Raw genomic sequence first — 13,957 nt, forward strand, 5'->3', positions numbered from 1 at the left:
ACAGGATGAAAGGATGAAAGGATGAAAGTTTCAGCTGCATTAGAAACTCCACTAAAGTCTATAATGGATATCATATATGAATATATATATTTATATAAAGAGCACTTTAATATCACGAATTCACACAGACGCTTCAGATGCTCATCTCTTTAATAAGACCGCATGTAGGACTGGTCCCGCTACAGCGCCCCCTGTCAGCCTGGCATGTGTACCAGTACTATACTTTCCACCACTAGGGGGCTCTCTATTCACTAGCTGTTTAAAAGTACTATAGTTTCCACCACTAGGGGGCTCTCTGTTCACTAGCTGTTTAAAAGTGCTATAGTTTCCACCACTAGGGGGCTCTCTATTCACTAGCTGTTTAAAAGTGCTATAGTTTCCACCACTAGGGGGCTCTCTATTCACTAGCTGTTTAAAAGTACTATAGTTTCCACCACTAGGGGGCTCTCTGTTCACTAGCTGTTTAAAAGTGCTATAGTTTCCACCACTAGGGGGCTCTCTATTCACTAGCTGTTTAAAAGTGCTATAGTTTCCACCACTAGGGGGCTCTCTATTCACTCGCTGTTTAAAAGTGCTATAGTTTCCACCACTAGGGGGCTCTCTGTTCACTAGCTGTTTAAAAGTGCTATAGTTTCCACCACTAGGGGGCTCTCTGTTCACTAGCTGTTTAAAAGTGCTATAGTTTCCACCACTAGGGGGCTCTCTATTCACTCGCTGTTTAAAAGTGCTATAGTTTCCACCACTAGGGGGCTCTCTATTCACTAGCTGTTTAAAATACAATAGTTTCACCACTAGGGGGCTCTCTATTCACCAGCTGTTTAAAAGTACTATAGTTTCCACCACTAGGGGGCTCTCTATTCACCGGCTGTTTAAAAGTACTATCGTGGCGTTTAATTTCTTAAAGTGGTTTCATGCCCCTCCCCCCCTGACCCCCCCTTTCCCCCCCCAGGCGAGTTCGGCGAGGTGTACAAGGGGCGCCTGAAGCCCATGGGGAAGAAGGAACTGCCCGTGGCCATCAAGACGCTGAAGGCGGGCTACTCGGAGAGGCAGAGGCGGGACTTCCTGTCGGAGGCGTCCATCATGGGCCAGTTCGACCAGCCCAACATCATCCGGCTGGAGGGCGTGGTCACCAAGAGCCGGCCCACCATGATCATCACCGAGTTCATGGAGAACGGCGCCCTGGACTCCTTCCTCCGGGTAAACGACTCGCGTGGCCTCGCACTTCTTTCTCTTTCTCTTTACCTCTGGGGGGGGGGGGAGGGGTTACTGGGACAGGGCTCTGATGACTCCGCCCACTCTGGGGTCCTGTGTTGTAATGGAAAAACACAGAGGTGAGTAAGGCTGAGTAGAAGCGAGTAAGGCTAAGTAGAGGCGAGAAAGGCTGAATAGAAGCGAGTAAGGCTGAGTAGAAGCGAGTAAGGATGAGTAAGGCTAAGTAGAAGCGAGTAAGGCTGAATAGAGGCGAGTAAGGCTGAGTAGAGGCGAGTAAGGCTGAGTAGAAGTGAGTAAGGCTGAATAGAAGTGAGTAAGGCTAAGTAGAAGCGAGTATGGCTGAATAGAAGTGAGTAAGGCTAAGTAGAGGCGAGTAAGGCTGAATAGAGGCGAGTAAGGCTGAGTAGAGGCGAGTAAGGATGAGTAAGGCTAAGTAGAAGCGAGTAAGGCTGAATAGAGGCGAGTAAGGCTGAGTAGAGGCGAGTAAGGCTGAGTAAGGCTAAGTAGAAGTGAGTAAGGCTGAATAGAAGTGAGTAAGGCTAAGTAGAAGCGAGTAAGGCTGAATAGAGGCGAGTAAGGCTGAGTAGAGGCGAGTAAGGCTGAGTAAGGCTAAGTAGAAGCGAGTAAGGCTGAATAGAAGTGAGTAAGGCTAAGTAGAAGCGAGTAAGGCTGAATAGAAGTGAGTAAGGCTGAATAGAAGCGAGTAAGGCTAAGTAGAAGCGAGTAAGGCTGAATAGAAGCGAGTAAGGCTGAGTAAGGTTGAGTAGGTACAAGTGTAACCGCGCCATAAGGTCGTGGTTGACAGAGGTAAGGACTGAATGTCTCCATGATCACATGGTCTCTGGTCCAGACAGGACGAGACGAAGAGACGGAGGAACTGGCAGCTCTCTCTCTCTCTCTCTCTCTCTCTCTCTCTCTCTCTCTCTCTCTCTCTCTCTCTCTCTCTCTCTCTCTCTCTCTCTCTTCCTTCCTGCCATCTTGTCATTCCGTCCATCTCTTTCATCCTGCCCTCCGTCGGCGGCGTCTCTAAAAGCAGAAAGACAAAGTCTTTGATGTTCGATCCTCACGGCGTGAACCTTCACCCACCAATCACCCAGTGACTGTCCTGGTGTGTGTGTGTGTGTGTGTGTGTGTGTGTGTGTGTGTGTGTGTGTGTGTGTGTGTGTGTGTGTGTGTGTGTGTGTGTGTGTGTGTGTGTGTGTGTGTGTGTGTGTGTGTGTGTGTACCTGGAAGAACATTTCCTTTCCGCCTGCAGAGGGTCAGACTAGAGGAGCATCAAAGGCCCTGTTTGATGGGCAAAGTGAATTAGAATACACACACACACACACACACACACACACACACACACACACACACACACTTTGACCTACTTGTAAAGACATAAATACTAATAAATAATTCTCTCCGGACTATGGGAGCCAATGAGGCTCAAAAATCAGCATGTTTGTTTTATTTATTTTCAAATGTGTTTATGAGGAGATAAAACAATATAACAACATTTCAATCAACAGTTTTCCATCGTACACAATATTTTCAATCAAAGACACACGTCACTTGTTATATTTCTCGTATAATTTTCTGTGTGTCATAATCGGTCAACTATTTATACACTACAGAGAAATTCACATAAATTTTTTTTACATATATCAAATGTTATACCACTATATAAATATAAATATATTTATATAGTGGTTCTGATTGACATTCATCATGTCCTTGTTGAGTGTGGATGTGGAAGCAGAACTGACTCTCTGTCGCCCCCTCTGGTCCTCCAGCAAAACGACGGCCAGTTCCCAGTGATCCAGCTGGTCGGGATGCTGAGAGGCATCACGTCTGGAATGAGGTGCTCAACTCAACACAACTCAACACAACACAACACAACTCAACACAACACAACTCAACACAACTCAACTCACCACAACACAACTCAACACAACTCAACACAACTCAACTCAACACAAGTCAACACAACACAACACAACTCAACACAACTCAACACAACTCAACTCAACACAAGTCAACACAACTCAACACAACACAACTCAACACAACTCAACTCAACACAAGTCAACACAACACAACTCAACACAACTCAACATAGCAACACAACTCAACACAACTCAACATAGCAACACAACTCAACATAGCAACACAACTCAACATAGCAACTCAACTCAACATAGCAACACAACTCAACACAACTCAACATTGCAACTCAACTCAACATAGCAACACAACTCAACACAACTCAACATTGCAACTTAACTCAACATAGCAACACAACTCAACACAACTCAACACAACTCAACATTGCAACTCAACTCAACATAGCAACACAACTCAACACAACACAACTCAACTCAACTCAACACAAGTCAACACAACTCAACACAAGTCAACTCAACACAACACAACTCAACACAAGTCAACTCAACACAACTCAACACAACACAACTCAACTCAACTCAACACAAGTCAACACAACACAAGTCAACACAACACAAGTCAACACAACACAACTCAACACAACACAATTCAACTCAACACAACTCAACTCAACACAAGTCAACAAAACTCAACACGACTCAACACAACTCAACATGGCAACACAACTCAACATAGCAACACAACTCAACACAACTCAACATAGCAACACAACTCAACATAGCAACACAACTCAACACAACTCAACATTGCAACTCAACTCAACATAGCAACACAACTCAACACAACTCAACATTGCAACTCAACTCAACATAGCAACACAACCCAACACAACAACTCTCAGTACAACAACTCTCAGTTTGCAGACTCAAGTAAAGTTTTTTCAAATCCCTCAGCGACGTGAAGTTTCTCTGTGACGACCTCAGATGTTTCATGACGTTTCGTGCAGCGCCACCGAGATAACTTTAACTCTGCCTTAACTCCACCTTAACTCCACCTTAACTCTGCCTTAACTCCACCTTAACTCTGCCTTAACTCCACCTTAACTCCACCTTAACTCTGCCTTAACTCCACCTTAACTCCACCTTAACTCTGCCTTAACGCCACCTTAACTCCACCTTAGCTCCACCTTAACTCCACCTTAACTCCACCTTTACCCCGCCTCCTGCAAGACACACAAACACAAACTCTGCTGCGCTTTCCAGATTAATACCCACTTACTTATTCAACTTAATGGATCCTTAACTTGTCTGCATGGCAGATTTAAGCGTTGCTTTCACACACACACACACACACACACACACACACACACACACACACACACACACACACACACACACACACACACACACACACAAAGTAGATCCCTATCTGTGTTTTATTGGTGTGTGTGTGTTAACATAAAAGGATGTACATATACACAAACACTAAATCCCATTCCTGTTTTATCAGAACAGCTGACACCGATAACACACACAAACACACACACACACACACACACACACACACACACACACACACACAGTAAACACTCTAAATCCCATTACCTCCCTGCAGCAGCAGCAGCCTGGGCGTCTGGCGACAGATAACACGCCTCCACACAGTAAATCCCGCTGCTGTTGCAGGTACCTGGCGGAGATGAGTTACGTCCACCGAGACCTGGCGGCCCGGAACATCCTGGTGAACAGCAACCTGGTGTGTAAAGTGTCCGACTTCGGCTTGTCTCGGTACCTGGAGGAGGACGCCTCGGACCCCACCTACACCAGCTCCCTGGCAAGAACTACACCACACACACACACACACACACACACACACACACACACACCCTCACGTCTCCAGTCTCACTTAAATCGCCTTTGAATCAATTCTTATCATTCATCACAAAGTAAAAATCAATCGTAGAGTTTTATTCTGACCCTTTTTCATCCGATAGCATCCTCTCACAACCTGAGAGGATGCTATCGTTATGCTAGTGCTATGCTATCGCTATGCTATCATTATGCTATTGCTATGCTATTGCTATGCTATCGCTATGCTAGTGCTACGCTATTGCTATGCCATTGCTATGCCATTGCTACGCGATCACTATGCTAGTGTTATGCTATCGCTATGCTATTGCTATGCTATCATTATGCTATCGCATGCTATCGCTAGGCTATTGCTATGCCATCGCTACACTATTGCTACACTATCACTATGCTATCGGTAGGCTATCGCTACACTATTGCTACACTATCGCTATGCTATCATGAGGCTATCGCTATGCTATAGCTACACTATTGCTACATGATCGCTACACTATGCTACACTATCGCAACGCTATCGCTAGGCTATCGCTATGCTATCGCTATGCTATCGCTATGCTATCGCTATGCTATCGCTATGCTATCGCTACACTATGCACCACTATTGCAACGCTATCGCTAGGCTATCTCTCGCTCGTTCCCACAGTCAGCAGCTCCCATGTCTCAGTGTTTCAGTTGAGTTTTTAAAACTGCCCGGCGACAACAAAGAAAACTTCACTCAGTTGAAGCCGCCGGACGACGATTGGTCACTCCGACGGACAGTTGACCTCCCGTCTGTCCTCCCCCAGGGGGGGAAGATCCCGGTGCGGTGGACGGCGCCGGAGGCCATCGCCTACAGGAAGTTCACCTCCGCCTCAGACGTGTGGAGCTACGGCATCGTCACCTGGGAGGTGATGTCATACGGAGAGCGGCCATATTGGGACATGAGCAACCAGGATGTGAGTCACCGACCGTGTGTGTGTGTGTGTGTGTGTGTGTGTGTGTGTGTGTGTGTGTGTGTGTGTGTGTGTGTGTGTGTGTGTGTGTGTGTGTGTGTGTGTGTGTGTGTGTGTGTGTGTGTGTGTGTGTGTGTGTGTGTACCAGGATTGTTTTTTCTTCTTCTTCATTGAATATTTAATTTTCCTGACTTTACTCCAACAACCTTCCCAGTGTTCAGTTCACTGCAGCGTTTCTATCCCTCCATCCTCCTCTTAGCATCCCTCCATCCTCCTCTTAGCATCCCTCCATCCTCCTCCTAACATCCCTCCATCCTCCTCTTAACATCCCTCCATCACGATGTTAAGAGCCTTTTATTTTCTCATAGATTTTTCAGGAAAACACAATTTTTTCCCGTGTCTCAGTGCTGAATATTCAATCTTCCAGTTTACACCTGAGGGTTTAAGTTACGATGTCTAATCCTGTCAGTCGTTTACCTCAATCCTCCACTTCCTGCCGTCCGTTCATGAATCTCTTTCTTATTTTTTCTCTTTTTAAGAACATTTAGCATTGAGGACATAAAGCAGCTAACTGATAGACTGAAGGCGTCATCAGCTGCTATTCTCTCGTCTGTAGTAGGAAGTAGGAAGTAGGAAGTAGGAAGTAGGAAGTAGGGTGTTGATTGGCTGCAGGAACTGCCAGTCATAGCATAGCGATAACATAGCATAGCAGTCCTTTGCTCACATTAAAAAATAAAAATAAAAGCGATAGTGTAGCATCTACTAACGTCCAGCAGCAGAGCAGCGCCCCCTGGAGGTTTAAAAGGAAATACAGGCTCATTTATAAATCACATGGTTCAACGTTTTTACTAGTCCTGTTAGCGGTTAGCAGCTAGCAGCTAAATCTAGCAGAGGTGGTTCATGATTTCAGCCTCCTGAGTTGACGACAATCAGAACCTCCCGTTCTGGTGGCGGCGCCCCCTTGTGGGCGATTCTGGTTTAACAAAGAGCTCAAAGGAAAAAAAAAACGTTCAAACTCCAGATGTTCAGTTTCGACTGACGTCCGACACCAAGAATCACGTTTTCACCAGGAAACCAGGGGTTCTGCTGACGACGGGTTTCATTTTTGTCCACAGAGCGCCGTTTAAGATTTCCCCTTCTTGCCTTCTACATCCGCACAGCTATCCACCTTTCTTTTTTAACCCCCCCACCCCTCACCCCCACCCCTCACCCCCACCACCACCCCCACCCCCCCACCGCCCCACTCCAAATCCCCACCGTCGCTTCTGAGCAACAGAAGCAGCAGCAGAGTCAGAATAGTGACAGAGAACGATTTATTATGGTGTGTGTGTGCGTGTGTGTGTGTGTGTGTGTGTGTGTGTGTGTGTGTGTGTGTGTGTGTGTGTGTGTGTGTGTGTGTGTGTGTGTGTGTGTGTGTGTGTGTGTGTGTGTGTGTGTGTGTGTGTGTGTGTGTGTCGCTGCTATAGCTAACGAGGGTTTGCAGGGGCATTAACTATGCATGAATCGCACACTCCCAGCCAAACCACACACACACACACACACACACACACACACACACACAGGATTTCAAAGAGCCGGTGTGGTGGGACTGTCAGCGGTTCCTCTGCAGGTGCGTGTTGAACATGAATTAATCATAAAAGGAACCTGTGATGTCGTGATTGACGGCGGCGCTCAGAGTCAATCTGCTGCTCAAAGCAGCAGAAGCGTGTCGAGGTCAGGTGGAGTTCAGCAGGTGGAGTTCAGCAGGTGGAGTTCAGCAGGTGGAGTTCAGCAGGTGGAGTTCAGCAGGTGGAGAAACCAGGCGCTCTGCAGGTGAACTGAGGCCACAACCTTGAGAAAACCATATTTTCTCTCCACGGCCTCCAATAACCTCCGTCAACTCGTCTCTATGAACTCGTCTCTCGGAACTCGTCTCTCGGAACTCGTCTCTCGGAACTCGTCTCTATGAACTCGTCACTATGAACTCGTCACTATGAACTCGTCTCTATGAACTCGTCACTATGAACTCGTCTCTATGAACTCGTCACTATGAACTCGTCTCTATGAACTCGTCACTATGAACTCGTCTCTATGAACTCGTCACTATGAACTCGTCTCTATGAACTCGTCTCTATGAACTCGTCTCTATGAACTCGTCTCTATGAACTCGTCACTATGAACTCGTCTCTATGAACTCGTCACTATGAACTCGTCACTATGAACTCGTCACTATGAACTCGTCTCTATGAACTCATCACTATGAACTCGTCACTATGAACTCGTCTCTATGAACTCGTCACTATGAACTCGTCACTATGAACTCGTCTCTACGAACTCGTCTCTATGAACTCGTCACTATGAACTCGTCTCTACGAACTCGTCTCTACGAACTCATCACTATGAACTCGTCTCTATGAACTCGTCTCTACGAACTCGTCTCTATGAACTCGTCACTATGAACTCGTCACTATGAACTCGTCTCTACGAACTCGTCTCTATGAACTCGTCACTATGAACTCGTCACTATGAACTCGTCTCTACGAACTCGTCTCTACGAACTCATCACTATGAACTCGTCACTATGAACTCGTCTCTACGAACTCGTCTCTACGAACTCATCACTATGAACTCGTCTCTATGAACTCGTCTCTACGAACTCGTCTCTATGAACTCGTCACTATGAACTCGTCTCAACACGAGGCTTCAGGACATGTAGTTCACCTGCCAGGCCTTACCTCATCTTTTTCCCAACAGATGATCGTCACTAAAATGTTCAAATCCTCCTTCCCTCCTCCTCGTGTCGTCTAGAGTCTGTCTCGGACCCGTGTTGCCAGATATGGAGGGTATCCCCCCGTTGAGGAGCCACTTTACTTTATGTAGTTTAAAGTGAGTTAGTGTGTCAGTGGCTTGAGCTTGATGACAAATAATAATAGTTTTATGGTGTAAACATGGCGGAGGTCTGAGGTTTGGTTCTACTGGAACAGTGAGTCAGATCTGGCAACCCGGCGACGTCTAGAAAACACCAGAGCGTTTCCATGTTTCCATGTTTCCATGTCTCCCCCTCCAGGTGATCAACGCCATCGAGCAGGACTTCCGGCTGCCGCCCCCGATGGACTGCCCCCTGGTGCTGCACCAGCTGATGCTGGACTGCTGGCAGAAGGACCGGAGCGCCCGCCCCCGCTTCCCGGACCTCGTCAGCATGTTGGACAAGATGATCCGCAACCCGGCGTCCCTGAAGGCCGGCGGCGGCGGCGGCGGCGGCTACGGCAACATGGTGCCCGGGTCAGCGGCCACACACCTCTTCACCTTGCATGCACTGGCTCCGCCCACCGGGCCTCACCGTTGTCGTCCCTGCTCTCTGCAGCCCCCCTCAGCACCCCCTGCTGGACCGCGGCGCCCCGGACCTGAGCCGGCTGAGCTCGGTGGAGGACTGGCTGGCAGCGCTTAAGATGAGCCAGTACCGGGACTCCTTCCTGGGCTCGGGCTTCACCTCCCTGCCCCTCGTCACCCACATCACCGCAGAGTACGTCCACCGGGCGGCGCCGTCGCCCCCCCCCCCCCTCCCCGCGTCTCCTGTCGTCTCTTAAAATCCCCCGGATTATTTACGCTGATGAAGGAAAACCTCTAATCTGACCCTAGTTCAGCTCCAGATGTTTACTGTGACGTCACGACTCAAGCAGCTGGATGTTGTTTTGATGTATTGTTGATACATTGGATGAGATTTTATAGTTAAATGAAGTTTTATTGCCAGATAAACACACAAAGGTACCACAACTGGGGTACCGTTGGGTTCCGTATGGATTCCCAGGTACGGGTACCGTATGGGCTCAGGACTGAAGGGTACTACCGGGACCGCCGCCCCAGTGGTCGGTTCTTCTGTTCAGTGACTGTTTCAACAAGCTGCTGTCTTTTGTTCCCAGGGACCTGCAGAGGATGGGCGTGTCCCTGGCTGGACACCAGAAGAAGATCCTGAGCAGCGTAGAGTCCATGAGGCCCACGCTGGACGACCAGTCCCCCACCGAGTCCGTGTAGCCGGGAGGGTTTGACCTTCAAGCTCCAGTTTACTGCTTCTGGGAAACGTCAAACACTCAACTCGTCTTCAAGAGACGTCCCTCCTTCAGCCTGGTCTCGTCACGCTTCAGCTCCTGCAGGAGGTTCAGGTGTTCCTCCTGAAGGAGGTTCAGGTGTTCCTCTTACCGGAGGTTCAGGTGTTCCTCCTGAAGGAGGTTCAGGTGTTCCTCCTACCAGAGGTTCAGGTGTTCCTCCTGCCAGAGGTTCAGGTGTTCCTCCTGAAGGAGGTTCAGGTGTTCCTCCTACCGGGGGTTCAGGTGTTCCTCTCACCGGAGGTTCAGGTGTTCCTCCTGCCAGAGGTTCAGGTGTTCCTCCTACCGGGGGTTCAGGTGTTCCTCCTGAAGGAGGTTCAGGTGTTCCTCCTACTGGAGGTTCAGGTGTTCCTCCTGCTGGGGGTTCAGGTGTTCCTCCTGCCAGAGGTTCAGGTGTTCCTCCTGTCGGAGGTTCAGGTGTTCCTCCTGAAGGAGGTTCAGGTGTTCCTCCTGCCGGAGGTTCAGGTGTTCCTCCTACCGGGGGTTCAGGTGTTCCTCTTACCGGAGGTTCAGGTGTTCCTCCTGAAGGAGGTTCAGGTGTTCCTCCTACCGGAGGTACAGGTGTTCCTCCTGAAGGAGGATCAGGTGTTCCTCTTACCGGAGGTTCAGGTGTTCCTCCTGAAGGAGGATCAGGTGTTCCTCTTACCGGAGGTTCAGGTGTTCCTCCTGAAGGAGGTTCAGGTGTTCCTCCTACCGGGGGTTCAGGTGTTCCTCCTGAAGGAGGTTCAGGTGTTCCTCCTACTGGAGGTTCAGGTGTTCCTCCTGCTGGGGGTTCAGGTGTTCCTCCTGCCAGAGGTTCAGGTGTTCCTCCTGTCGGAGGTTCAGGTGTTCCTCCTGAAGGAGGTTCAGGTGTTCCTCCTGCCGGAGGTTCAGGTGTTCCTCCTGCCGGGGGTTCAGGTGTTCCTCCTGCCAGAGGTTCAGGTGTTCCTCCTGCCGGAGGTTCAGGTGTTCCTCCTACCGGAGGTTCAGGTGTTCCTCCTACCGGGGGTTCAGGTGTTCCTCTTACCGGAGGTTCAGGTGTTCCTCCTGAAGGAGGTTCAGGTGTTCCTCCTACCGGAGGTTCAGGTGTTCCTCCTGAAGGAGGATCAGGTGTTCCTCTTACCGGAGGTTCAGGTGTTCCTCCTGAAGGAGGTTCAGGTGTTCCTCCTACCAGAGGTTCAGGTGTTCCTCCTGCCAGAGGTTCAGGTGTTCCGACACAACTGCTGTTTCAACAATCCTGAACTGAAGCGGCGTGGTCTGACTGGAGGAGGTTCCTGAGGAGGAACCACCCAGTCCTCGGCCTGATGAGTTCTCCTGGTCGTCTGCGGAGCACGAAGCCCCGGCAGGTCGTCTGCAGTTGGCCAGACGTCGGCCAACAGCTGGAATCTATCTTCACATTGAAGAGTTTGTACGTATTATCATACGGGGGAGTTTCGTTCCGAAGGTGTCACTGGACCGTCTGAGACTTTTACCCTCTGGACTCGTCCTGGAACTCTGAAGTACTTAAACACTGATTTTACTCTTCTGTTGTTTGTTCTTCTGATGCCGCTGAGTCGAGGATTAAAACATTACATAAAATCTCCTTCCTGAAGGTTCTCCGGCAGAACGAGTCGTCTCCAGACCTGGAACGACGCCCCAGAAGTGAAGACAGTGTGTCTTCCCTCTCTCTCTTTTAAAAAGTGTGTTGCTCCAAGCAGCCAATCAGAAATCGAACTCTATATAGTGTCATCGGGGGTTCAGCCAATCGCAATCAAGGTAGGCTCCTCCCCCCTTTGACTCCTCCAACCATCAGGCAGCTCTGCTCTGGCACATGGCGCCACAAGAGGAAGTACTTCTCCTCCTCTTCCCATAGATGGGCGTGTGTGTGGGCGGAGCCAGTCCAGCTCACACAGACACAGCAGATTCTGAATGCAGCTCCTGGGATCTGATGTTCTAATGGAGGGAGAATCAAGGGAGAGAAATAAACTTTGAATATGAGGTTTCTGGACCGACCAGACCAGGAGGAGGTGAAGAAGAAGGATGAGGAAGAGGAGGAGGAGGTGAAGAAGGAGGAGGAGGAGGAGGAGGAGAGGAGAACTTTAATTTCAATGTATAAAACAACCATAAACTCAGCGTTCACTTTCTGCACACGCTTGGAGCAAATCTCATTTGCAGTACTTGGCTGCCGTGCGTTCCTTTGTGTTCCTTTGTGCTTCCCCCGGTTCTCTCACTTCACTGACTTGCCGGGCGCCTCGTCGCCGTGGCGACGGTCCGCTCTGACCGTTTCCCCCGATCGAGGGCCCTGATGAGTCCCGTCGCTCCGCGGCGGAACGAAGGAACCGCCAGATGTTCCAGGGTCAAGCAGGCGTCTCCGTCGGCACGTTTCCTGCACTGGGCCGTTCCTCTCCAGACGTGCCGGGATAAATCCGCCTGCCGGGATCCTCATCTGGCCGCTGAGCCGATTACCGGCCGCCAAACAACGGCGGGCGTGGCTCCGCCCTCCAGCCCCAGATACGCTGCCGCTCCACCGCGGCCCGAGGATTAGCGGCCAGCGGCTCCGGCCCGGACGCCGGGATTTAAAGCGAGTGTGTGTTTGGTTGTTTTGTGTTCGTGTCGCCGCGGCTCCACGCCCCCGCAGCCTCTTTTTATTCATGAACGTGGTGACATTGAGGGCTCCGCCGGCATTTTACATCTCCGCGCATCTCGGTCCGCCCGTCCCAAGGAGGCTGAGGCCCCGTTTCCATGACAACGTTTCTCCTGACGACGCCTAATCCCATAAAGAAAAGCTTTTCCGCGGCGGCGGCAGGACACTCTGACACCCGTGCAGTTGGTCTGCCGGGTCACGGGGGGGCGCTGTGGCTCGTTTCTGTCAGGAAAACCACAGACGTGTGTGTGCAGAGAAGAAAACGTGGAGAAAATGTAGAGAAGCGACGTTTCAGGAATCGGATCCATCAGAGAGTCTCGACTATTAAACCACTGATATGGAGGATAAAACTAGAAGACGACCACCAGTCATAGATATATAACACTAGATGCAGCGCCTGTTGACACGACGAGCCTACGGCGCCGCCATCTTGGAGAGGTCTCCCGCTGGAGCTAACCATAAAGAGCCCAGGCTAGAAAATCCACAAAAACATTGTTAGCTTGCGCACTAGTCCACGTAGCAACACAAGTAATACCTAATTTTAAAGCTGAGCAAAAGCTCTACGCCCTCCCAATAATTTTTCCCATGGGGTTTCCACGGTTTAGAGCTCAGCTTTAAAATTAGGTATTATTTGTGCTGTGAGATAGACTAGCACGCGAGCTACAGATGCTTTTGTGAATTTTCCAGACCTCTCCAAGATGGCGGCGCTGTCGGCACGTCACAGGCGTCGCCGTGAGGCATCTACTGTTTCATATCTATGTTAATAAAAAACATCACAGCAAATCAGAACGCTGTCGTTGTGGACACGCACCCCCCCCCCACCCCCACAGTGGAGAAGCCGTCGTCGTGGAAACGGGGCCTTATTGGGCGTCTCAACAGGAAGTCTGGGTGGACCAGAGGAATCGTTTACTGTAAATACATGTTGTATTAAAATCTGGGGTTTAATTAAACAAATGACACAGCAAATCTCTCAACAAATAATCAACGACGGCCAAACAAACAAACGTTCTTTTTTTTGCGTTGTTTAACATTTGTAGGAAATCAAAAAAAAAAAAAAAAAAAGTAACGTGTCTATTTTTGCTTCCCGGGATTTTCTTATTTTGAACAATGTGAGTGTGAACGTTCATCCAGTGAGTTTTGCCGTCTCGTGTTCGTGAGGATGAAAAAAAAAAAAAACGAGGAAGAAGGAAGGTCCAGCGGCTGTCGTGTTTGTTTTGTGACGTCTCAGTTTGGACAGGACCGGTCCACCGCACAGAATCTCAGGGACAACGTCGCTGTGAGTTTTTGTTTGAGCATCAGTCCTTCGCGGAGGCGAAGTTTTACTCACCAAAGTACTTCACAAAACTCGTTTCACTGCGAGAGAACGGGAAACCAACA

General features: G+C 49.4%; 1 protein-coding gene across 1 annotated transcript in view; it reads left to right on the top strand.

Moving 5' to 3' along the window:
• The window catches only part of LOC308137585 (ephrin type-B receptor 1-B-like), a gene marked incomplete at both ends in the record, with an annotated part of 51,725 nt that extends 41,818 nt beyond the window's left edge, over positions 1–9,907 (top strand). Inside the window, 7 exon segments of the mRNA XM_080506337.1 lie at positions 950–1,197; positions 2,988–3,055; positions 4,782–4,929; positions 5,750–5,899; positions 8,943–9,157; positions 9,240–9,398; positions 9,796–9,907. Of these exon segments, the coding sequence (XP_080362463.1) occupies positions 950–1,197; positions 2,988–3,055; positions 4,782–4,929; positions 5,750–5,899; positions 8,943–9,157; positions 9,240–9,398; positions 9,796–9,907 (1,100 nt within the window).
• Between the last annotated feature and the right edge of the window lie 4,050 nt (positions 9,908–13,957).

The sequence above is a fragment of the Blennius ocellaris genome, assembly GCF_963422515.1.
Source record: "Blennius ocellaris genome assembly, chromosome: 12".
Taxonomy (NCBI): domain Eukaryota; kingdom Metazoa; phylum Chordata; class Actinopteri; order Blenniiformes; family Blenniidae; genus Blennius; species Blennius ocellaris.